Source organism: Euprymna scolopes, chromosome 7, assembly GCF_053919585.1.
Source record: "Euprymna scolopes isolate OS-2025 chromosome 7, ASM5391958v1, whole genome shotgun sequence".
NCBI classification, from domain to species: Eukaryota; Metazoa; Mollusca; class Cephalopoda; order Sepiida; family Sepiolidae; genus Euprymna; species Euprymna scolopes.
The window spans coordinates 144,326,298-144,353,790 of record NC_136488.1 but is presented as its reverse complement, the minus strand read 5'-3'; the positions used below and the strand labels follow the sequence as shown (position 1 = coordinate 144,353,790).

The 27,493-nt window shown below is 34.9% G+C and overlaps 1 protein-coding gene across 4 annotated transcripts in view; it reads left to right on the top strand.

The window, feature by feature from the left end:
* The window catches only part of LOC145280021 (kynurenine/alpha-aminoadipate aminotransferase, mitochondrial-like), a 61,843-nt gene that overhangs the window by 11,825 nt on the left and 22,525 nt on the right, over positions 1-27,493 (top strand). For 3 of the 4 annotated variants that reach the window (XM_080131672.1, XM_080131670.1, XM_080131671.1), the window contains exons 3-7: positions 1,365-1,464; positions 7,883-7,951; positions 9,139-9,268; positions 15,211-15,285; positions 20,460-20,735. In XM_080131672.1, coding sequence (XP_079987798.1) covers positions 1,365-1,464; positions 7,883-7,951; positions 9,139-9,268; positions 15,211-15,285; positions 20,460-20,735 — 650 coding nt within the window. The remainder of the gene's footprint in view (positions 1-1,364; positions 1,465-7,882; positions 7,952-9,138; positions 9,269-15,210; positions 15,286-20,459; positions 20,736-27,493) is intronic. The other variant, XM_080131673.1, reaches the window with a different exon arrangement.

Sequence of the window (27,493 nt, the reverse complement as noted above, 5' to 3'; positions counted from 1 at the left end):
TATACATTTGATTCATCATTAAAATATGTACGTTGAAAGGAATACAAGTTGTAATTATGTGAAATCATTTGAGTTATTTGCTATTATAACTTTGTATCTGGCATGATTAAATTCTATTAAATTTTATGATTCCAATCTTTATATGCTAGAATATAAACCATTGAGTTATAAACAAAGGTACTGCTAGGTCACAAGAGGTCATTCATCAGGATTTACTTCCTTTTCTGGAAGAATTATATTATTGCTGGTCATCTGAAATGATCGTATCGGGGAATGGTGACTGGACTGATCTATGCTATTTTTTTTTAACCTTCAGGATTTCTTCCTATGCTAAACTGGCTTCATTTCTAACCTTGCTGGAGTTAGGATCAGATAAATACACCCTGCAAATTGCATGCTTATATCATAAGCTGTTGTTGAGAGAAGGACATTGTTGGAGTAAAGACAAAACAAAGTCTCATTCTAATATTTAATAACGGCTTTATTGATTATCTTTGGTAGTTGGTCTGTATTGTGAAGGAGTTTTTTTTTGTTTTTTTTTATTACATTTTCACTCCACACAAGGCACATTGCTACTTTGATGTAGGGGGCTACTATCAGGGCTACTATCAGGGACATAAGCTACAGGGGCACTATGTAGGGAGTTGGGCAGCAAGATGTCGATTCACATTACACTTGAACTTCTGCATATCAGTACAGTTGGGGAAGCAGGAACCCAGAAGGGAATTCCAAAGTCTAGCTGTTCTAGGGAAGAAACTACTGGAGTAGAAGGCTCTCTTACATCTAGGGATCTCAACTGTGAAGGGGTGGGATTTTGCTGCTTGTCGGGTTTGTCGGGGGGGAATTTACGTTGAGGGGGGTACAAGTGCTTGCAGTTCGTCGAAGCATTCACCGTTAAAATACTTGTAGAACAGGCAGAGGGATGCAACATTTCGTCTATGGGACAGAGGCTAAAGCTTAGATGACAGTTCAGAACCTATCAGGGTTGGCAACACTCTTTTGAACCTTGTCTAGGAGCAAGAGACTAGTAGCAGATGCATCAGCCCAAATATGACAACAATACTCCATACATGGGCGAATGGTGGCCTTATAGAGGTACAGTATACTTTTGGGTGTTAGTAGCTTTTTAGCACGGTAGAGAGAGCCTACCTTCTTTGCAGCAGTCCTGGCAATGCTCTCAATGTAATTGTTCCAATTCATGTTTCCTGTGTAGGCCAAGGAGTTTAAAAGAAGTACTTTCAGATAATGAGTCTTTGGTCATTGCTATTGGTGGTAGAGAAGGTTTCTTGTAATTATTGAAGGAAACAATTATGTGTGTGTGATGCATGTTTTTATTTGCAACAATTTGAGTTTTGTTTTTTCAGCAAACATTTTATTACAAAGTCCACCAACAATGATTTCCATGGCAACAGGAATGCCTAATGCAAGTCTCTTTCCTGTGATCGAGGGATCTTTTAAACTCAAGTGAGTAAATTTGCGTTTGTCCCAACCACTTAATTTTTTAATTGGTTAATTTTATTTTCAAATAGCGGGGCTACCCGGCGTTGCTCGGGATCGTATAAACAATGAGAAAATTTAATTTGATGTTGAATATATTTGTTAAGAAAGATTCCCTGCAAATATTAAGAGTATCATTGTAAATAACAATGTTTTCAAATGTTTTTATTTCAGCACAGCCTCCTTATATTAACAGAAGAAAGTCAGCATGAAATCAGTAATAGTTTGATGTGTTCCAAATCGATTTTCCTGAAAATTTGAGATTTTACGTTTCATAAATGCGATAATCACGATGGTATAATTACTTTGACCGGAAAATAAATGTTCTTACATGTTGGTACACCTCAAAAAAAAAAAAAAAAAAAAAAAACTTGGAAATTGTCCCCCCCCCCTCCTACACACACAGACCAAAAAAATGAAAAGAAAAGAACGATGGCAAACTTTCCCGAACGCACGGAAAACTATAAACAGAAAAAAGAAGAATCAAACGTCAAGAAACAAAATAAAACGGAAATGACTTAGTAAATGGTACAAAAAAAAAATTGGAAGAAATAACGATGTGAAACTGTCCACAAAGATCGAAAAAATGTAAACAGAAAAAAGAAAAATCTTAGGGAACGAAACGAAATAAAACGGAAACGATATAATGTATGGTTTATAAAAAATATAAAAAATGGAAAGAGTGTGGAACTGCGAAAAAAAGTAATCAATATATTTGTCTTAGTGTAAAAATGTGACCTATGTAAAACTAGGCACGGTTTTAGGTGTAAAATTGATGTTTTAGATTACGAAATGCAATAATTACGATGGTATGTTTAATTTTACCGGAAAAGTAATGTCTAACTGTGGGAGCAGAAAGAAAGAAAAAAAAAAAAAGAACGCTATCAAACTTACCAGAAAGTTCGTAAGAATGTAAACAGAAAGAAGAAAAATCGAACTGGACGAAACCAAATAAAACGGAAGTAAATATATAAAAATAATGATGTCAAACTTTCCAGAAAGATAGGAAAAATGTAAACAGAAAAATAGAACGAAACGAAATCTAACGAATATCATGTAATATATGGTTTCCAAAAAAAATAAAGAAATAAATACAGTGTATAAATGTGAACAACGTATAAATAGTCCATGTAATTTATTTGTGTGTGTGTGTGTGTGTTTTTTAGTGTTAAAAAAATCCGGCTGTATTACGAAGAAAGAAACGATGTTAAAGTTGCGGAAGGAAGAGGACAAGCGGAAAGAGAGAAGAAAGAAATAAAGAAAATGTAAAGTTCGTAGAAACAGAAACAGAAAAATAAATAAATAAAAATGAAAAGAAACGATGGTGAACCTGCCGAAAAAAAGAGGAAACACAGAAAGAGAGAAGAAATAAATTTAAGAAAGGGAAAGAACGGGAAAACGAAAAATAGGGAAGATACATGGACCCCCCCCAAAAAAAACAAAACAAAAAAAACGATGTTGTAATTGCCGAAGAATGCGAAATAAAACCGATTTGAAGTATCATAAGTTTTAATGCACTGTAAGAAAATGTAAAGTTTTTTGGTTTGTGTTTGTTTTTATTTTCAACCAACGTAAAAGTTAGCGTGGTGCGTTTCACCTAAATTGCAGTCCAGTTTTTATGAAAACCTAAACCGGCGTTTGTTCTTATTTGTCTCCTGTGAATGGTCATGGACGGTGTAAATGAGTGGCGGTGGAAGTATGAATTTTTTAGAGAGAGAGATGACTGTACTATTTCCATTGATCGCAACCGGTTTTGGCAGTGAACTCTCACCAGATATAATATAGGAAGCTCCCATCTGTGAATTAGTGGATAGCTAATATGCCTATAACACAGATATCGTGATGCAGTTTGTGCATAGTACATCTGCACAAAATGTCTAGATTCTTAATCCTATTAAGGTCAAAGTCAACGGGCAAAAATGAGTTAATTTTATTTATATAGAGAAGAGATTAGTGGTTATCAGCTGCATTTCCTTTCATTAATTTTAGTATTCAAATTATTGAACTCCCTCATAATTTAGTATTCAAATTATTGAACTCCCTCATAATTCAAATAATAAAATATAACAATCTCCGCTCTCTCTCTCTTTCTTTTTTTTTTTTTTTTGAAACAGATTTTGAAGAACTAATTTTTAAAAAGTATAACATTAAAATTTTTTTAATTCTGTTTTTTATTTCTAGTCATTTTGTTAAATTATCACAAGTTGTAATTGTTGAACTCCTACCCCATCCCACCTGCCAATTCGATCTTGTTAACTCATCCTCTAATCAAAATGATGGTTTCTAAAATGGGGGGGGGACAAAAAGACAAAACAAACTCATCTTTTTAAATATTTTCCATTGATTTTCTCTCAATTGATTTTTTTCAGTTGTTGCTGAGTATCAGTCATCTGTTTTGTATGACTCAGATGATTATTGTGGGCATTCAATTTTCCAATATCTTTCTACATAGAATTGTTTCTAGAAAAACATTGGGTATTTACAAGAGGGACCACATGAAGGTTGCCAACATCCCTAATTGAAAGTGTTTCTCTGGAACAAACTGGATTTGAACTTGGCACACCCAGGTTGTCAGTTCATGTCATTAACCACTGAGCCACCAGCACCTCCATGGTTTTGCAGTTACATTTGAGATCCACACTTTTATGAAACTGAAATTCATTGAGTTCAGTATGCCGCATGTGTTCTTTATTGTTGAACATTGCACAATACTTTGTTGATAATATTCTTCTTAGTTGAAATAACAGAATCTTGATTACTCCTAGTTGCTTTCTTAAACATTCTCAAGAGATGTACTTGCTTGTATTTGCAGCAACATTCATCCTGATTGAGTTGAACTGACCTCTTCTCGGACCTACACTATGCTCCGGACCATAGCGGCCCATGCACAGCAGACTTGAGTGAGGTCACAATAAATATTTAAGCAATCACGATTGCAATATTGAAGAGTGACCACTGCAAAGAGTTTGGTTTTAAATAACGGAAAAGGTATTCATTCTTTTGCGGACTGTTATCTTTATCTTCATTGTTGTTGCTTCAAATTATGGAGCCTCATCTCAAAGAAATAAAACTAACCAAAAAGGGTTGATATGCCGTAAAACAACCAACCAACCTTCTCTTAGACTAGTTGCCGTACCAAGGCTAGAGAATCTGGTCTACCCTAATGTAACATTTTCATAAACAGAAGAATATTCAACAAACGTTAAACAGATTTAGATGGGAACATGCTTGTGCGTTCCAACAAACACGCACTCACTGCACCTGTTATTGCCTATGAGCTTCCTCCGTGTGCACTGTGATGGGTCTCCACCTAGAGCAGGAAATCAATTGTTTTGATTGAAAAATAGGCGATTTTATCAATTTTGATGACAATAGAAATATAGGAGTGTGAAACATTTGTTGATCCTCATTCAATCCTGGGCAATATCCGGTCTCCCTGCTAGTCAATAATCTTTTCTACATCAGGTTTGGTCTTCATTTTTTGATCATCACTTCCCATATGTGTGTGACTGTCGATTTGAATCATCCAGTGGCTTTGATCTTTGTCACCAAACACGAATAAAATTTATACATGGAAAAACAAGGATACCTACTGAATATTTAAAGGTTTTATTGAGGAGAGAAGATTCGTTTGTGAGGAGAGACCAAAAAAAAAATCCTTTTTTTTTTTTTTTTTTTTTTTACACAGTGATCACCACTTATCAAGGCCCGGAAGCCACTCAGGGATAAGGGTTATTGCAAGTACATTACGTTAGTGAGATTTGATGAAATGTTTACTTAAGGGGGCGGTTCATTAGGAATTTGTTAATATTGGACTTGAAGACAACCAAGTTGTAGTCCGGAGGGAAGCAGGCAGACGGAACAGAGTTCCACAGGCGTGCAGTTCTAAGAAAGAAGCTTTGTTCATGGAATCTGCGTTTTGATTGAGGCACAGATATAGAGTGGGGGAAATTTTTCACAGTGGATTCAGCTAGACGGGTGTTTTTCGTGAAAGATTGGCGAGGGGGGACCAGAGATTGGAGTTCAGACGAGCATCTGCCATGGAAATAACGATAAAACAAGGACAGGCTCGCAACGTCTCTTCTGTGGGAGAGAGGTTGCAGGGTAGAGAAAAGGGCATCCCCCACTAAGCCACGAAGTCTATTTTGTACTCTGTCAAGGCAGGATAGGCTGTCCTTAGCAGCTCCCGCCCAGATATGGCAACAGTACTCCATCTTTGGACGTACTTGGCTTTTATATAGATAGAGAATTGCATCCGTAGTGAGATATCTTCTGGAGCGGTAGAAGGATCCCACCATCTTTCCAGCGACCTTGGCAACAGACTTGATGTACGTGTTCCATTTCAGATCAGGAGTAAAGGTCAAACCCAGAAGCTTGTCAAAACACGGGGCCTCACCCAGACGAGAGCCATCCATCACAATTGATGTCAGATGGGGATCAGAGCGTTTATATAAAGATAGTCTAAAATTTATTTCTTCTTACTTATCCTTCTTGCTTAATTTAAAATTGATTGATAAACGTACAGTCTCAAGGAGATTCACTTTAGATTCCTACATCATGAGCACGTGTGACTCAGACGTTTACTTACTGCAAATTACCTTGAATCTCGATGTCAAAAACAATTTCAATCTAACAATTCGACATCTTCACTCATTTTGTCTAGAGAGCTAACCCTTTGACCCTTATTGCTTCACTCGCTGGGTGTACTGAGTTCATCTCCATTTAACAGGTCATCCTAACATGCACTTAATAAAACGCTGTCGGAATTCATACTAGTTAACTTAGTCTCTACCTACTGGTATAGGGCCCCAATATTTAACACTAGTATTTAAAATCATAGCTGAAGCAAGAATTGATGCATTGAAGGGTATTTAGTAAAACTGATGGAGTAACCTTGACAGAATCCATGCTATTGATATATCTAATTTTTTTTTTTTTTTTTAGGTGAGGGGGATTTGTTGGTTTATTACAATCAAACTATGTAGAATTTTCACTGAAATGTTTCGATTAAGTAACATAGCGATTAAAAATGTTTAATTCTATTGATTTTTGATCAGATAAGATTGAAAATGATTCCAATCCCAATTTCATTAGACTGAATAAAAAAAAAAAAAAAAGGACTAATCAAGAACCTGACCCAAGGTTGCATCGGCATCTTTTGGCGGTTTATAGTAAACCCTTGGGAAAAGCCGATATGATTAGCCAATCAGCAATCAAATCAATTGTTTTCATTAATAGGAAAAACAAACAAACAAAAAACATTTTTCTGATACTTGAGGAAAAAAAGATGTTTTTGATCATTGTTGTTCCAATGTTTTCGCCTTTTTTTTTTAAAAAACAAAAAAAGGAAAAAAATCTTATTTCTTTCAAATATTTGTTAAAAGAATTTTCTTCCATATAATTAAACTTACAGTGAGCCATATCTTATGCTAAAGTTTTGTTTTCAATGTTCAAAGGAATTTATTGTCTGGCAGTGCTTGTGTCAGCTCTTTTTGGTAACTTTTCTGGCTACTTACCATAAACTGCCAGATGCTAACGTGACCTTGCGTCAGGTTCTGGATCAGTACAAAAATATATATAGTTTTTAAGCTGATCTTATGTTTAAACGTTTGGTGCCCCCCCCCCTCATGTTGAGGGATGGATCACTTATATTGATTCTTTTTGTTTTGATGTTTGCCTTATTCTTGTATATCCATTTTCTTTGTAGTGTTTTGACAATTTCAAAATATTTTACAAATTTATTCATAATTTAATATATAAAAGGCTATATGTCTGTCTGTCTGTCTCCATATTTTCAAACTCTATCTCCCCCGAAACTAAAAGTCACAGAGCAGTGCTAGGACTCTCAAATGATTGGATTTTTTATGCACCATATTTTATTGGTCTTAAGCCGGTTAAAATAGTTTTTAAGGGGTCAAAAATGGGTCAAAGTTGAAAAAATCGTTATACATTTTGTATATTCATCTTAGTTTATTTTTAATTAGTTCATATGCGTGTCACATTGGTACAGTGGTAATGTCGCCAGCTTTGAATGCTACGGCTTTGCTTTTGGTTTCAATTCTAGCTGATGGCACCCAAATACTTTTTTTTTTACTTTTGAAACCACAACTCTATAATAATATATTCAAAATCTGGACAAATCAAAATATCATATTTAAGCATATTTTACAACCAAGCAAAACCGGGCGCCCCCTTGTTAGTTTTTACTAAAACTATTGAGAGGCCAGATTATTTTATTGTTTTCTAATAATTCAATTAGAAAAAAAAAATGGATCTTATTTCATACCTAAACGAGAATCAAACTTATAAAAGATCAGCAAGTGTGATTTTATTTCATTTAAAAAATTTTTTCCATTCATTAAGTACAAACATTTGCTGATTTCAGAGATGGTACTTCTTTCCAGTTGTCTGGTGCAGAGATGAGCCGTGCCCAACAATATTCTCAATCCCAAGGGTATGTATAATAAGTATGTAATCTTGCCAATGTAGAACTCTGATGGATTCTTTGAAAAATGTATTTATTTATGAAAAATACAAAAATAAATTCGGTAAGTGGTGGGGGATTGGTCTCTGATCAACCTAAACCTAAACATAGATTCCATGAACAAAGTTTCTTTCTTAGAACTGCATGTCTGTAGAACTGTATTCCATTTGCCTGCTTTCCAGCTGACTACAATATGGTTGTCTTCAAGTCCAATGTAAACAAGTTCTTGATTAGCCATTCCACCTAAGTTACCAAATTTACCAAATTTCCATTACTAACGAATACTATATTATCTAATTGACTACTGTACACTCTTTAACCCTTATCCTCGAGTGGCCTCTGGGCCTTGATAGGTGGTAATCCCTATGTAAAAAAACAAAAAAACAAAGAAACCTTGCCACTGTACTTTATATATGTCTATCATTTTCTTAGCTAGAATCTTCGATCATTAAAATACTACATTCACTCTAAGAGTCGTCCTACTTAAGATTCTCAAATCTATTTAAAAAGAATTTTTTTTCTGAATGGTGGCTCATCACATAAACAGCTGCAGTTTTGTTGCATAGATAACCAGTAGCAGTAGTCCATTATCTCGCCTTATTAGTGTTCTATTATGATGCGTATTGATTAAAATAGCACAAAATAATTTGAAGGTTTAACAATTCTTTTTATTTTTTTTACAATTTACATGAATGCCCTGTGGATCTTCCCTCATTGCACCACCATAGGAGAAAGGAGCAGCTATCCCAAACCCGACCATTCTTTTCTATGGTTCAGAAAAAAGAGAAAGATTTTATTAGCTTATCTGTTACATGTTACTGGCGACTTACTGTCCATGACTTAGCATCCTGAACACTTCTAATTCTACTCTTTAACTTCTAATATAATTTTTCATTTCTCTGATTACTCTAGCATTTTGAGAAAAATTCAGTTTTTAACATTATTTTTATGCACCCACATCCAGTCCTGTTGCATAGATTATGTGTAGCAGCAGTTCATCTTTCTCCTTGTATGATGATGCATGTTGATTAATTATTGATAATAGGTTATCATCCAAAATTATCTTCATCAGAATGCGTACACACTAAGAGGTTAGAATGAAATTCCATTGCTTGAAAAGCTTCATAATTGATGCAATAATGTTTTTTTCCTCTCAGAATTCCTGAGCTTTTGGCTTGGCTGAAAATGTTACAGAAAAACATGCACAGTCCACCATTATTTGATGCATCTGGTGCTGAACAGACTAAAATAATTGTGACAAATGGAAGCCAAGATGGTTTATCAAAGGTATTTTCACGTTGCATGCTTTCTTTCTTTTTTTTTATTCAAATATTAAAATCAAACAATTAAAAAGAAAATATTGGTTGAAATTTTTTTCTCACTAAAAAGTTTATATTTAAAACTAACACAGCTACCCAGCATTGCCCGGTGGAATAGTAGGTAATTTATTTAGTGCTTATTTAGGAAAACAAAAATAAAGAATAATCTTTATGGTGTACCTATTGTCACGGTATGAAGGTGTTATATTCAAAAAATCACAGAAATTAATCAAGTAGTTTTTTTTTTTTTTTTTTTAAAAGAAAATCAAATTTGACGCTTTTTAGCAGTTAAGTATTTTAGTAGACATTAATGAGCCCTTGATTCTGGAGAGGTTATTAATGGGGAGATAAACATGAATGACTTTTCTTCATGAATTCTGTGCGAGGTCACAAACGTGACCGACCTTATTCACCTCTGACTCTTAATCAACATAATTTACTAAATATTTCAAATTGTCACCTGATAGGTTTTAACATACATAAGTCAAATAAACATCTATAACTAATATACCTGTAATGCCGTGAGAGTTATATGAGCGACTTTTCCCTATTTGCAGTATTTTTGGTGACACGCATGACTAAGAATGGCCCATTATCAGTTATCGGTTATAGTCAGCCAACGTACTTCCTAACAAGGCAAATCAGTTCCTTCACTTTTATTGTTCTTCAGTATTTCTATTGTGAAGCAATTTATTGAAATAAAATATAAGAAAAGGACATTATAGAAAAGTGTTACGTGTTGAGACATTATGTTGAACAAAGATGGTGGCAGTAAATCAAATCGGCGAAGAATCAATGCAGTCACGATCTCGAGTGTTGAGTAATTCTTAGTAACAAAGATGGCGGCGAAGAATCAATGCAGTCACGATTCAGTTGTTTCAAAACAGGTTTGACAGGGAACTGAATTAAATCCAAAATTCGATATTTTTATAATGACGTCGAAAGCCTCTCATTGGTTGATTGTCGAAATCGTTTTTATAACCACGTTAAAATGTTTTTGACTAATCTATCTATATATCTATAAAAGTGAACGTGTCTGTGTGTGTACATTTCCATACGCAATAACTCTGTCAATTTATAGTCTACAGACTCGAAATTTGATATACAGGGTACTGAGATTTGGAAAAATCGTTAGGATCAGTGTTCGGCCAGAAATTTGGCTGTTAAGGGGTCAAAGTTCAACGATTTGACCTTTGAGAACTCTACCAAACTCCTCCGCCACAATTTTGGGTCTAAACACTTGCAATTTTAGATATAGGTTCCTTGGACATAGATCTAACTTAATAACTTGATTTGAGCCCAAAACAATAAATTTTAAGGGGTCATAATAGGGGTCAAAGTTAAAAATAAAAATTGACCCCTGCGGTCTCTACCAAATTACTCAGACAATTTCTGGTCTAAACATTTGAAATTTTACATAAAGGCTATTCAGAGATAGGAAAGCTTTTTAATCGGTTTGGGTCGAAAATTTTTAATTATCAATATATAAATATATGTATGTATGTATGTTTGCATGTCTGCCTAAAACCTTTGACAGAGGTGACGGATTTTCACAAGATCAGTATCATTTTGGAGCTCGACCCTTCAGACGACAAATACCGAAAAATTGGCTAAAAACATTAATTTCTTCACGCTCAACTGGGCACTTTTCTACAGGGAGGGGTCGCTTCTTTTCACCGATATTTTTGAATGTCATCCCCTCTTTTCGATTGTCTAGCCTTAATTTAAACCTACATCACTTTCGGTTTGGTGGTGGTTGTAACAGCAAAGGAGTCACTTTTTTTTTTTTTTACATTCTTTTCCTCCTTCGCAGTACGGGTTTGAGCCTGCCTTCCTACTACCACTTTTTTTTTTTTTTGCTCAACACACACCTCCAAACACTTCAGGCAACGCCAGGCACCCATGCTAGTAATGTATAAAGTATACAATAAAAATTAACAAAATTACACAAATTTATGAGAACAGTTCAATAAGAACTTGTTTTCTTTGGACTTGAAGACGACAATGTGATTAAAAGTGTCACGAAACAAGAAATTAAATGTGAACACCAAGGAGAGCTATTTAAATATATGTTATGCTTAACATAAACAAAAATATATTTTTACTTAAGCCAACAATGACAATAAACTTCATAAACCTAGTGACAGGGAAAATGGAGAGAGAAGGTCACAGTACTACTAGCTATAAATACGTGTAAATGGAACTATTCTCTCCTCCAGAAGCTGGCAATATATTAAATCTATCTTTACACAAAAACACTTTCACCTATTTAACCCGTTTCTCTCGTGTACATGCTACTAACAAAGATGACAAATAAAGTTGCTTCTGAATATAGAATGAAACTCCATTTTTTTGTCTCTTCTATATATAGAAAAGTGAAAATGTGTGTGTGCATTTTTGTGTATGCCCGCCAAAGGCTTTTTTCGCCGGGATTCTCGGGGGGGGGAGGGTTACAATTTTTTATAACTTTTTATATGCTATCGAGATCATATTATGTAACGCTTATGAAACGACGTCGTAAAAGTCTTTTATTTCAGCGACTTTTATCTTACAAAATTCGCGCTGTTAATTCGTTTTCTCTCTACTGCTCCTCCTTTTTTTTTTTTTTACATGGGGTTCACCACTTATCAAGGCCCGAAGGCCACTCAGGGATAAAGGTTATTGCGTGTACAGTAATCAATGAGATAGTATTGTAGTAATCATTAGTATTGGGTGGTTAGATAGAATGTCTTACTTAAGGGGGCGGTTTGTCAGGAGTTTGTTTATGTTGGACTTGAAGACGTCCAAGTTGTAGTCAGGTGAGAAACAGGCAAGCGGCAGAGAGTTCCACTGGCGTGCAGTTCTAAGAAAGAAGCTTTGCTCATGGAATCTACGTTTGGATTTAGGCACAGATAAAAAGTGGGGAAAATTATTGACAGTAGTTTCAGCCAGACGGGTGTTTCTCGTGAAAGATTGGCAAGGGGGGACGAGGGATTGGAGCTCAGACGAGCACCTGCCATGGAAATAACGATAAAACAAAGACAGGCTCGCAATGTCTCTTCTGTGGGAGAGAGGTTGCAGGGAAGAGCAAAGCCCCCCCCCACTAAACCACGAAGTCTATTTTGTACTCTGTCAAGGCAGGATAGGCTATTTTTAGCAGCTCCTGCCCAGATGTGGCAGTAGTACTCCATCCTTGGATGTACTTGGCTTTTATACAGATAGAGAATTGCATCAGTAGTGAGATATCTTTTGGAGCGGTAGAAGGATCCCACCATTTTCCCAGCGTCCCTGGCAACAGATTTAATGTACGTGTTCCATTTCAGATCAGGAGTAAAGGTCAAACCCAGAAGCTTGTCAAAACATGGAGTCTCCCCAAGATGAGAGCCATCCATTTCAATTGATGCCAGATGGGGATCAGAGCATTGATGATGTAAAGATAGAAGCTTGGTTTTGGATGAATTAAAAGTGACCAGCCACCTCTTCCCCCATTGTACCACATGCTCAAGATCAGAGGAGAGAGAATTAGAGAGAACTTTGTCATTTACGGCCTTTGATGTGTTGCCATAGATGGTCGTGTCATCAGCATAGATGTCAATGAATGATTTAAGTATGTGCTTTGGTAGATCATTGATGTAGATCAGGAAGAGAGTTGGACCCCTGAGGGACTCCAGCATTAATACTGTGGGTGTCTGATTTTTGCCCATCAACCACTACTCTTATGAACCTATCAGAGAGAAATGATTTAATGATTGAGAAAACATTTCCAGTAATATCGTAGCTGGAAATCTTGTGAAGTAGGCCCTTATGCCATATCTTATCGAAGGCCTTTGATATGTCAAGAGCAATTGCCCTGGAAAGGAAACCTTTGTCAAGAGATTCACTAATGCTATGTGATATAACCGTTAGCACATCTGCTGTAGATCTTGCAGAGCGGAAACCAGCTGCTGCTGTGGCATGAGATTTGACCTAGAAAACTACCTGGGTTTATAAACACTATTTTCGACTCATCTAAAGTTACTGCCTTCGCAGTGTTGTGTTATGTCATCAGACCTCAAGGCTTTGGTTGGTTGTTTTTGTTTTATGGCATATTAACCTTTTTCACGTTATTTAATGCCGAATCTAGTTATTTTGAGGAACGATTTTTAATGAAGTATATTTGTTTTTTAAGTCGGATTCTATTTAACCCATAGTTGGGACCCTAACAGGTACTACCACTCTGGGTCAGAAAGGACCTGGGAGCAATGGCAATTAAAGGGTGGCTCCACACTCCCCAAGGCCTGCAAGGTGGGGCCTCACCATCGGATATATATATATATATTTGTTTTACAAGGTGGTCACCACTTATCAAGGCCCGGAAGCCACTCAGGGATAAGGGTTATTGTAAGTACAGTACGTTAGTGTGGATATTTAATGGATTTGATAAAGTGTCTACTTAAGGGGGCAGTTCATCAGGAATTTGTTTATGTTGGACTTGAAGACATCCAAGTTGTAGTCAGGAGAGAAGCAGGCAGACGAAACAAAATGATATAGTTTTAGGTCATATCCAGGACCTCAAGGCTTTGGGTTTGAGCCTACCTTTGTCCTAAAACTTTTTTGTTTTGTTTTTGTTTGTTTTTTTTAATATTTAAACAGGGTTATTACTTTTAGTTTCCAACACACACATCTATTTTTCGCATTCGCTGTTTTATTTTTGTTTTTATTTTTCAGATGTTTTAAAGAATTTTTAACATTGTTGTTTTGTTTTTCCATCACGTTCACGTTTTCTTTTTTTAGTTTTTGTTTTAACATCGTTCGTTTTCATCACGTTCATTTGTTGTTTTTTTTATAATATTTAAACAGAGTTATTACTTCGCTTATTCTTTTGTTTTGATTTACCTCCCCCACCCCAACACACACACCTCTAACTACCCGGGCAATGCCGGGTACCCCTACTAGTCTATAAATATAAAAGCGAAAATGTATGTATGTGTGTTCGCTTTTTCTGTGTGTCTACAAAAGGCTTTTTTTAGAGAAGCGGTCGCTCGCTTCACAACTTTTAAAACTTTTTATATCACATATAAATCGTAATATCTCACAGTTAACAATGAAGCTCGCTTGATTTCTGGAAGATAAATATTCAACATTTGTCGCTCACCGCATGTGGGTTAGTCTTTTTCCTACAACATCTGGGGGAAAAAAAAAAGCGTTCAGCAGTAAATGAAATCCCACAGTCAAACTTGACCTCATTAACTCATTAAAACGGGCACCTGCTAAATCCAAGTAATTAAATACATTCAAACATGTTTCCATTAGCATGTTGCGGTGGGGCGATAGTTAACGTCGCACATTTTTTTTTTTTTCACACTTTAATTTACAACTTTGCCTCAAGGGTTCGGGTTCGATCCTCAAACTTACTTTTTATTTTTTAACCCCCCCCCCCCCAGAGTTTCCACACAGACCTCCAAAAACCCGGGCAACGCCGGGTACCCCTCGCTAGTATTCTATAAATCTCAAAATTTTAAATTCATGTTGCCTTTGGTCAGAGAAATAGTTTTAAAAAGTTTCCGCTTATAAAGAGGATTCTTTCGACTTGATTTATAACCTTGGAATCACATCGAAACTGATGTTGAACTCATTACATCGACAAACCAGCAACTGCTGGGTTAGCATAAAAACCTTTTTTTTTTTCTTTTTTTTTTCATAGAGTGCCATCGAGTATTCAAATGTTCTGGAAAGTTATAAGACCTACTAGATTTTTCTGAACCTCTCTGTTTCTTTTTCTTAGTTATTGTAGATTTTCATGAAAGAAAATCTTACTGAAATGACTGATAAGACCTCTCGCTATATAAAGGGGAGATAAATTTAGCCCTCATAATGATACCACTAAATTAATGCTGTATTTTTTTTTTTTTTACTAAATTCTTTCTAAAAGAAACATTTTCTCTTTTTCAGTTGTTTGATGCCGTAATCAGTAGAGATGATTGCATTTTGATGGAGTCTCCCTGTTACTCGGGAACCATGTCGATGGTTGGTAATTCATTTGGGATCTTTTTTTCGACTTATTATAAATCAATCATTTTGCATCTTTTATGCTAAATAATAACCTTGAAGAGAACTCGACAAACGTCTCCTTGTGTTTTTCCTGTATAAAAAGTTGTATTTGTCTAGCAACACTGATATTTTTTTGTCATATTCTGCATGTCTGAAGTTTCGTCACCGACTCATAATGTTTTCATTAATGAGCAATCAATAAACGAAATAAATGTATTTATACAAACTAGTGGGACCTGTGGAAATTCCACAGTGGTATCTTTCATATGTAATATATTGCTGCTGGACATTTTGTGGACAGTCAATGCGACCCCGTGATATTATTGTAGCCTTTTTGTTAACTGTAAAATTATTTATCTAAGTAATCTGGTTAATGTAGTGTCAGAATATATCTGGTTATTATGGTTTATCATCAATATCCTTATAAGAATCTGTGACATATTTCCATTGTATGGACACCTAGCGCAAACGGAAACCCCACCATATCATGATACCGTCTTTAGACAAAACAGATACTACCTTTGGATCCTAGCCAAAAGACTAGGAAAGTATATTTTAGTTTCACGTACGGCTCAAAAGCAACATTAAAAAAACTTTTTTTTTTTTTACATTGTGTCTTCGGTGATCAGGAGATCCTATTTATTAAAAAAAGAGGATAGAAGGTGATAATATACTACGGACGCTTAATTAGCATATCTATATACTAATTTAATGTTCGTAGTATGTTATCACCTTATATCCTCTTTTTTAATAAATAGGATCTCCTGATTGAATAATTTATAATCTGGAAACCGTGACTCATGTGCATATGTATGTTAAAGGTACAATGGTATTAATATATAGATGTGTACGGGGTATTTATACGTACCAGTCTTTTACGTGCTTAACGCTTCTTTTCACAGTCGCTATCTCATCTAATATTCATTGCAAGATTTGCATCATCTTCATCTTTTCTTATGGTCATGATTTGTCATCAGTGTTGCTAGACAAATAAAAGTTTCATGCAGGAAAGATACAAGGCAATGTTTGCTTAGTTTTCTTCAAGGTTTTATTTGGAGAAAATAGACTTAGGGGAGAGAAACTGTTATTGTAGTAATTATTTACTTATTAAACTTAACTTTCTAACTTAACATTTGCTGGTTATCATTTTTCCACATTAATGGCCATGTCTCGTTTACATAGCTTCCTGAGAGAGACTGATCCGAAAATCTTAGTTGTCTCCTGCTCAAAACGCATGATGTCACTCGTCATCGTTCAACTCCTGTTTTGCTATGGTGTTTGACTTATTGCTCTTTCCTTGTCACCCATCTTTCATTCCACTTTAGGAACGATTCTGTTTGCAGATTAAGGTTGTCATGACATGCACTAAATGTGATCCTTGTCAAAATTCGCGCTAGCTAATTGTTACTAACGTAGGATTCCTAACATGTAACACTCCCAATTTTTCCTGTCTGTTGTGATTTTGCTTGTGCCACTCGCCAGGATCAGGTTGTCATCAATTGATTTCCTCCATGTCTTGAGTGGCTACCATGTGACTTTGGGTCATTAACATCCACGTGGGATACACTTGGAAGCATTTCGGATGAGATGATGTTGTGCGATTAAGTACAAAATCTAAACGTGAATAGAATACGCAAGAAAAATCACTTTTGTCAAAAAAGAAAGAAACCCAATTAAACAGACTTTATTGACACGTTCATTAAAATAACCATTTTTTTTTTTAACAAACTTCATGTGTCTATCATCATTAAAGAAATAATACAAAAATTCCACCCTTATTTTGTCTTTAGGTCATCGCATTCCATGAGACAAAGGGGAAAGAACTGCTGTTTTCTGAATAAGAATCTAACACTTATTGTCGGCTATTTATTTATTTATTTTTTGGTACTAGTGCAGAGAGTGATCCAGACGTAAATAATAACGTTATTATTTAAAAAGCCGTTCTTAACATGGGGAGGGGAAGGTGTTTTGTACCTATTCTATACTTCAACCTTACAATTGAATAAAAAAAATATCATAAAACTTTAATTAAACTTGGAAATACGATTTAAAAAAATAGCGCGGATCACTCTCTGCACTAGCACCTATTTTTTTTACCTTGAAAAATATTTTCTTTGTTTTTAGCTCCTTACATCAAGTGCCTTCATGCCTTGTCTGGAGTGATTTCCATGAAAATAAAATTTACAATCCTTTCTGCAATCCAAGTATATTTGGCACAAATAAACGTTAGTCATTGCCTGACTTGTGTCCACCAAGTTTCAGTCAATAATGTCCAACAGTTTTTTTTTGTTTTCACCTTTCAATGATATGTTCCAAATGTGCATCTCTATGTCTGGATACAAACAACATAGGTTGTTAAGTTTTGCACCTTTACAAACCCACTAATCCTCCATGCATGGAGTATTGTTGCCACATCTGGGCTGGTGCATCTACCACTAGTCTCTCCCTCTTGAATAGGGTTCAAAGAAGAGTCTTCAATCTAATAGGTCCCATTTTGCCAACTAAGCTCCAACCCCTGTCCCATGGCCCCAATGTTGCATCTTTGTGCCTGTGTTACAAGTATTTTAATGGAATGTGCTCTGACGAACTTGTAGCACTTGTGCCCCCTTGACGTACATATCCCCGACAAACCTGCCTAGCAACAAAATCACACTCCTTCACTATTGAGGTCCCTAAATGCTAGAAAGCTTTCTACTCTAACAGTTTCTTCCCTCGAACAGCTGGACTTTAGAATTCCCTTCCTGCTACCTGTTTCCCTGGCTGTACTGATATGCAGAAGTTTAAATGTAACATAAACCAACATCTTGTTAATCTGTCTTAAGCATGGTCCCAAATAGTAGTGCCTTATGTCCAAGTGGCGATATGCTTTGTTAGGGGTGAATGCAAGTAAAAAAAAGAAACCGTCTACACCTGGCTTGTCCACCAAGTTTCAATTGTGAATTTCCAACAGTCTTTTATTAGTGTTCAACGATAAGCACAACTGGACACGATGTGTCAATAACTTTCAAACGCTTCTCTCTCGGCGCTTTACCGATTTTGGCTGCGATGACCTTCTTCAGTTCCGGAATCATCTGGGGATTGTTTTGATAGACATTATCATTGAAATAAATAACCCTACTAGAAGGTAAGGTTCGGTGAGTATGGATCCCATTCAGGAGCACATTTTCTACTGATGAGACAATCACCAAAGTGTCCTCTACATATCAATGAGCGACAATAAAACAAAGACTCTTGCACATTCATGGCTGAAACTTTGATAGACATTATCGTTGAAATAAATAACCCCACAGAAATAAATCTGTTCAATGAGTGTGAAACCTATTCAGGATCACACTTACTACTGATGAGATGATCATCAAAGTGCCCCCCACAACCGCATGACATTAAACAGTGATAATACAAAAGAATCTTCGACACAGACTGATGTTTGGTAGTTGTATCAAATCTGGTTTGATTGCAGAAATGATTGTGAATTGTATTAAAGATCAAATGGATGGCATTTCTAGGGGTCACCTAGTATAATTCTCGAAACCCAAATTGTGTGCAGAGTATCAACATGATTATCAGCTAAATCCCATCAGCACCCCACCTCTTACTAACGATATGATCATCAAGTATCTCTGGTATTTATGTATTTTTGGTACCGTGCTGAAATAATGTATATATTTATACGATAATATGTGTGTTATTTTCTGTGTCACGCTTACATCAGGGTTGTGTAATTGTTATGTACTTCCATTTCTTGTAATAAATAATTTTACCAAGAATTCTTCATAAGTTTTGGTTTAAGTTTCGATTACAGCTGATGGCACTCAAGTCATTTAATTTTTTTATAAATAATTTTACGAAGAATTCTTCATAATTTTGGTTTCGATTTTAGCTGATATCACTTAAGTCATCTAACCAAAACTTATGTTGTTATTTGGGTTTTCTCCAAATATAACTTCAAATTATGATTTTTCATCACAAATTTTTAATTAATTCTTGGACCTTTTCAAGAAAAATAAATATAATAAATTATGTGTCTTTGATTTTTCAAAATTAAACATTGACTCTCTTTTTTTTTTTTTTTTTAATTCTCAAATTTTTTTCCAAGAAATAAATTTGTCTTCTCAAAATTGTTTAAATCCAAAAAATGACTTAATATTAAATTTACTTAACTAAAAGATCAATCGTCTGAGCTTCTATGTTTTGAAAGTATATTAAAATAACCTGTATTTGAATTTCTTCTCAACATTTTCTCATATTGAGTTCTCATAAAGAAAAATAATCACACAGTTTACGTGAACACAATTTTCATAACATAAGAAAACTATTCACGGGGATGCAAAAATAAGTTGTTGATTTCTTCAACCCCAAAATTTCATCTGAAAAAGACCAACTAAAATATTTGTAATCGTCATCTGCACATTTGTTGACATCACGTGACTCAAATCAACCAATGAAATGATGACACAAAAGCAATCATTCTAACATAAACAAAAGATCGTTTGGTCATTATTTTAAAACAAAATTCAGTAAAATTTTGAAACCATTAAAAAACAATCTTATAAAATTTATTTTATCCTGAGTTTTTTTAATTTTAAATGATATAAGGCCATTTAAAAAATATATTTTGAAATCCTTATTCCAATTTTGATCAAAACTTAAAGCTTAAGCCTTAAGGCACCTTAAAAAAAAAAATTGAAATTCAAGGAATCTTGCTTAATCTGTGTCTAATGACTATGGATAAAATTTAATGCAAATCTGAAATATTTGAATTTTTCAAATGGGAGATTATATCTATATACACCTTCTAAAAATGCTTTAAAAAAAAATTAAAAATGAAACTTTCGGGAATATTTATTAATTGGTGTCTAAGACTTATTGTTAAAATTTCACAAAAATCTGAGATATCTGAATTTTCATGAAGGGTTTCCACTCCCTGTTTGCCCCCTCTGCATACAATTAAATGTAGCCAACATTACCTACCCTTACACCTAGCAGATGTAATCCAAAATTCATAATGATCAGTTAATTAGTTTAGCAATGAATCCTATTCATAGAAATATATAAACCTATACATATACTTTATAAATAAAGATGTTTTAAAAATGCTTTGTTGAATTTCTGTTCATTAAACAAAGTTCTTCATTCTATCTACAAAACAGGTGAAACCTCTTAGCCCCAAGATTTTAGATATCAAAACAGATGGGAATGGCTTGATTCCAGAACATCTGAAGGAAGTGTTGTCTCGGTGGTCACCAGAAGATGCTACAAACCCTCAGAGCAACATCCCCAAAGTGTTATACACAGTGCCCACTGGAGGTAATCCTACCGGCTGTGGACTGACCTTGGAACGAAAAAAGGAAATTTACAATATCGCCTGCAAATACAATTTACTGATTGTCGAAGATGATCCTTATTACTACATCCAATACAAAAAGGTTTGTAGGTGCTTATTTAGAATTACACTTATTTAAAAATGTAGGGAAAATCGTAACTTACCTGAATAGCGTATGTGTGTATTTTGTAAGGTTTGATCATTTGACATGAAAAAAAATGGCGACTCACAGTTGCTTTTGTACTTGACGATCATGCATGAGTAACGCAAACTCTCACCATTTCTCTGCATATGAGATAATAGCAGGTACATAAAAGAAACCGTGGAGAGAATGGGAGGTTGAGTTGGAAGAAGGTATGTTATGGGGATGGACATGTGCAACAGAGTTAATTAGAAAACTGTAAGCGGAAAAAATCGCACAACTCTATTGAAACAAACTTTCAAACTAGAAAAAAAATACAGAAAAATTTTTATAATGTATGTACTTGTCATAGAACGAAGATGTCATATTCCAAAAACAATCATATAAATTAACTTTTTATTTTTTAAGTAAAACTATCAAAATCTTGGCAATTAAAGTTTTAATTATTTTTAATACAAACCAAATTTCTCTAACTAAATTGAATTGTCGCCCTTGAATTTTAAAACAAAATGGTTGTTGCTGGACCATGTCTCACTTTTTCATAAAATTTGATTTTCTTAGTTAATAAGAAAAATCTACTTGATTAATTTACATAATTTTTGGAATATGACATTTTCTGTATTTTTTTTTTAAAATTATCATTCTAAATAAGCATCGTTTTGCATTTTTATATTTAAGATTTAGTTGGTAAATGCAATAATCTATAGAAGAAAAATAACAGCATAAAAGGCATGGTAAGGTACTCTTCTACCTACCTGGATAAGTTTGCGTCACACTTCCAGAAAAATCCACAAGTGGCTGAGAACTTCCACGACTTAACTATTCCCATCACCACACAACTTACCTGATTACAACTCCATGAACTATTGTGTATGGAGCACATTTGTGAAAAAAGCCTAACCATACTGGTAGCAACATAAAGGAGCAGCTATGAGGACTACATGCTCCAGGTTCAGGTACCACCTGGAGGTTCAGAGCAGCTTCATCGAGGTTGCAGTATTCAATAAAAAATACATCAAGAAACGAACGAAAAAAGGAAATTTACAATATCGCCTGCAAATACAATTTACTGATTGTCGAAGATGATCCTTATTACTACATCCAATACAAAAAGGTTTGTAGGTGCTTATTTAGAATTACACTTATTTAAAAATGTAGGGAAAATCGTAACTTACCTGAATAGCGTATGTGTGTATTTTGTAAGGTTTGATCATTTGACATGAAAAAAAATGGCGACTCACAGTTGCTTTTGTACTTGACGATCATGCATGAGTAACGCAAACTCTCACCATTTCTCTGCATATGAGATAATAGCAGGTACATAAAAGAAACCGTGGAGAGAATGGGAGGTTGAGTTGGAAGAAGGTATGTTATGGGGATGGACATGTGCAACAGAGTTAATTAGAAAACTGTAAGCGGAAAAAATCGCACAACTCTATTGAAACAAACTTTCAAACTAGAAAAAAAATACAGAAAAATTTTTATAATGTATGTACTTGTCATAGAACGAAGATGTCATATTCCAAAAACAATCATATAAATTAACTTTTTATTTTTTAAGTAAAACTATCAAAATCTTGGCAATTAAAGTTTTAATTATTTTTAATACAAACCAAATTTCTCTAACTAAATTGAATTGTCGCCCTTGAATTTTAAAACAAAATGGTTGTTGCTGGACCATGTCTCACTTTTTCATAAAATTTGATTTTCTTAGTTAATAAGAAAAATCTACTTGATTAATTTACATAATTTTTGGAATATGACATTTTCTGTATTTTTTTTTTAAAATTATCATTCTAAATAAGCATCGTTTTGCATTTTTATATTTAAGATTTAGTTGGTAAATGCAATAATCTATAGAAGAAAAATAACAGCATAAAAGGCATGGTAAGGTACTCTTCTACCTACCTGGATAAGTTTGCGTCACACTTCCAGAAAAATCCACAAGTGGCTGAGAACTTCCACGACTTAACTATTCCCATCACCACACAACTTACCTGATTACAACTCCATGAACTATTGTGTATGGAGCACATTTGTGAAAAAAGCCTAACCATACTGGTAGCAACATAAAGGAGCAGCTATGAGGACTACATGCTCCAGGTTCAGGTACCACCTGGAGGTTCAGAGCAGCTTCATCGAGGTTGCAGTATTCAATAAAAAATACATCAAGAAACGAACGAAAAAAGGAAATTTACAATATCGCCTGCAAATACAATTTACTGATTGTCGAAGATGATCCTTATTACTACATCCAATACAAAAAGGTTTGTAGGTGCTTATTTAGAATTACACTTATTTAAAAATGTAGGGAAAATCGTAACTTACCTGAATAGCGTATGTGTGTATTTTGTAAGGTTTGATCATTTGACATGAAAAAAAATGGCGACTCACAGTTGCTTTTGTACTTGACGATCATGCATGAGTAACGCAAACTCTCACCATTTCTCTGCATATGAGATAATAGCAGGTACATAAAAGAAACCGTGGAGAGAATGGGAGGTTGAGTTGGAAGAAGGTATGTTATGGGGATGGACATGTGCAACAGAGTTAATTAGAAAACTGTAAGCGGAAAAAATCGCACAACTCTATTGAAACAAACTTTCAAACTAGAAAAAAAATACAGAAAAATTTTTATAATGTATGTACTTGTCATAGAACGAAGATGTCATATTCCAAAAACAATCATATAAATTAACTTTTTATTTTTTAAGTAAAACTATCAAAATCTTGGCAATTAAAGTTTTAATTATTTTTAATACAAACCAAATTTCTCTAACTAAATTGAATTGTCGCCCTTGAATTTTAAAACAAAATGGTTGTTGCTGGACCATGTCTCACTTTTTCATAAAATTTGATTTTCTTAGTTAATAAGAAAAATCTACTTGATTAATTTACATAATTTTTGGAATATGACATTTTCTGTATTTTTTTTTTTAAATTATCATTCTAAATAAGCATCGTTTTGCATTTTTATATTTAAGATTTAGTTGGTAAATGCAATAATCTATAGAAGAAAAATAACAGCATAAAAGGCATGGTAAGGTACTCTTCTACCTACCTGGATAAGTTTGCGTCACACTTCCAGAAAAATCCACAAGTGGCTGAGAACTTCCACGACTTAACTATTCCCATCACCACACAACTTACCTGATTACAACTCCATGAACTATTGTGTATGGAGCACATTTGTGAAAAAAGCCTAACCATACTGGTAGCAACATAAAGGAGCAGCTATGAGGACTACATGCTCCAGGTTCAGGTACCACCTGGAGGTTCAGAGCAGCTTCATCGAGGTTGCAGTATTCAATAAAAAATACATCAAGAAATACCTTTTGATAATACATCAATTATTAGCCAGGATGTTTTTTTCTTTCTTTTCTAAAGTGTCAAATCTTTCTTGAACACTTTGAGTGTGTGCATATATATATATATATATATATATATACACACACACACACACACACACAAAGTGTTCAAGGAAGATATATATATTATATTATATTGGTTGTTATCGATTGATTTCCTAGATGTAAAGCCAATGAAACTCGCATGATTATTAAAGAGTGCTCAATGCAGGACAGAGCTGGTATACAGTCTGTTTATTATACAAACATTATTGGTTACATATGTGCATACATGTTTCAGTGGAATCCCAATTCAAGGGTAACACTTCATCAGACCAAAAAAAAGGCTTCAATATCGCTCCTTTTTTGGTCTGATGAAGTGGTATCTTTGAATTGGGATATGTAACCAATAATGTTTGTATAATTTACTCACTATCTATCTATCCATCTATCTATATATTCGTGCTGACACTGGTTCCCATTAAATCACCAAAGTTAAGCAACATTGTATCTGGTTAGTACTAAAATGGGTGAGAATTTGGGAATTCCAGGTGCTGTGTGTTCTCTCAGCGTTGTTTCTAGTCATCTAGCACTTCTCCTTGCCACTGGACTCCAGCAATGCCGATTCAGGCGAGGTGTGGGGTGAGCGATTGCACAACTCTTGCCTCACAATTACATGTGCAGCTATTCTTACAGTGGATATCCATTGTTTGTTGAGACTGAATGGAGGCATCGCATATATATATATACCTAGCCTGTGTAGACAAAAGATTTTGAAACATCAGTTGGAAATATTTACTGATTTAAAACCGCCTGAACAGTGAGAATTATTTTTTTTTTTTTTTCTCTCACTGGTTTTCCAACTGAAACCAATTTCCCTCTTTCCTCATTCGATTCTTAGCTTTTAATTTATCATTCTGACGTTTCCTCTTAGAGGGTCAGACGATAAGGCCTTAAGGAAATTTTAACAATTCCACCTGCCCGTTATTTTTTTGTTTCTTTGATCTTTTTGATTTAAATTAAATTATGTTTCCTCTGAAATTTCTCCTTCCATTTTGCTGTACCAAGAATTTACTTATATATATATGTATATATATACTAGCAGAGCAGGCTGTCTGGTGTTGCCTGTGAAATTACTTTCATTTTGGACCCCCTTATGATACTATAACGTGAACCTGACATGGACCTGAGTCACTAAGTGCTGAGAGGGGAGGGTGGCAATAGACAAAGGAATAGGAAGTGTCTTACAATAAACAAAGAGATGGGAAGTAGCAAACAATGAATCTGTAGGTATTTTTAGATCGAGCCTTTTAGATTGGACATTGACAATAGAAACCTACAGAACAGATAACATAGGGAAGGGCAGCTTCCGGTAGCCAGGGTGGGGGTTCTTCAGATACCAACGCGAAGAAGACAGTTGACAACTAGATGCTGTTTGCGGTGGATGGGAGCTGATAGCGACAACAGTTAGACAGTTTTTAGAGTTGACTGCGAAACAGAAATAGACGAATTGCGACTGACAGACGAACGTAACATCAACAGAATGCGGAGAAGACACACACACTCACAAGTCCAACCGTCAAATATATGTGAAACATCGACGTTTTGTGTTTTTCGTGTTTGTTTTATTCTAATATTTGTGGACCCACGTGTGTTCACATCGACAGTCGCCAGCGAGAAAATGATGAATAATTGAACGAAAAATCTACGACACACGACATTGGGAGTCGGCGATCTGTTGGGGGCCACACACGTGTGGGCACACCCTTCATACATGACGTCATCTACTATGTCATAAATGGCATTATAGCATACATATGTTATAATGTCATAAATGACATAACATATGTATGCTATAATGGCATTGTGAACAAACAAACAGACAAACAGACAGACAGGAATACGGACTTATCATAATAGATACAGAGAGAAAGAAAAAGAGATAATGAGTTTTAGCATTCTGTGACAAAAACAGATAAAGTATTAGCTAAAGTTCAGTTTGTATGCGGCCTTGTTCTGGAGGTTGAAGGCCCAGTCTTCAGTACAGGCGATACTAAGAATACAATTGCAAATTACTTAAGATTTTTATCCAATCATGACTGATGGAATGAGAGCATCCTACCTCTGTGGATTAAAAGGTTCCATTCAAAATTCCGTGCAGATTCCTGAGCTTTCCAAGATATCTGAAGATGGTCGGAAGTTACATCAGCCGAAACATTGTGAGAATAATGCTCAAGATGAGAATAGTAATCTGAATCGTCCAAATCATCCAGGTTATCAGTCGTCATCTAAAGAAAATCAGAATCAATTTCAGCATCCAGTTGTGACCTCTTTACAATGTCTTGAGTAGCAATTCCTTGATAAGCAAAGATAAAACATGTGTCATATATTTTTACTCTTAGTAAAGTTACCGGTGAGATTTGGTTGTTAAATTAAAAACCTTATGTAATTTTCATTTCTACTTTCTGTTTATTTATTTATTTTTTTTTTTTACACAAAGTCATGCCGGTGTATATCAAGAAACAGTCCCTTCTGATTAATGTTTATGTGATGGTTTTCAGTTTTTTTTGTTTTTTTTTGCTTTTTTTTATAAATAAAAAGTTAGCAAGATTAACAAAGGTTTTTTTCTTCAGATTTTTTTGCAGAAATAAAATATTTTAGATGTGAAATATTTTAGTGATGTTTATTTTATATTTCAAATATCTTATTGGATCAGGATTTAAATAAAAACAAAAAACATTTCAAATTAAAGACTATTTTTTAAGTAAATTTTTCAAATATATTTTAGTTTTCTCCAAGCAAAGTCCCCCGATGGATGATGCAGGCCTGTCAGACTAAACAGTGAAGACTCAGAATAATCCTTTGTTTTTATTAATTACTAGTGGGGTGCCCGACGTTTCCTCGGGTGTGTTTAGGTGGGTAGTAAATAACCCCGGAAAAAAAAGTGGTAGTAGCGGGCCGGGGGGGGGGGGAACAAGTGATAGTAGGGGGAGGGAATCGAAACAACAGTAGGCAGCTCGGGTGGAGAGAGGTTTTTAAAAAAAAAAAGTGGTAGTAGGCAGGCAGGCTCGAACCCATGACGCGAAGGAGCAAAAAAAAGGTAATGTTTCCATTGCGCAACTGGAAGTCGAGAGCATTGAAATTAAGTGTAGTCAATCCAACGGTGACGATGACTTGCTAAAATGTCGGCGAAGAAAGCGACCCCTTGTACAAAACTGCCCAGCTGAGAGTGAAGGAATGAATGTTTTAAGCCAATTTTTCAATATTTGTTCTTCAAAGGATCAAATTTGAAAATTGATACTGGTTTCATGATGATCCATTGCGTATGTCAAAAGTTTTTGCGAGACATACACACACATACACACACACATC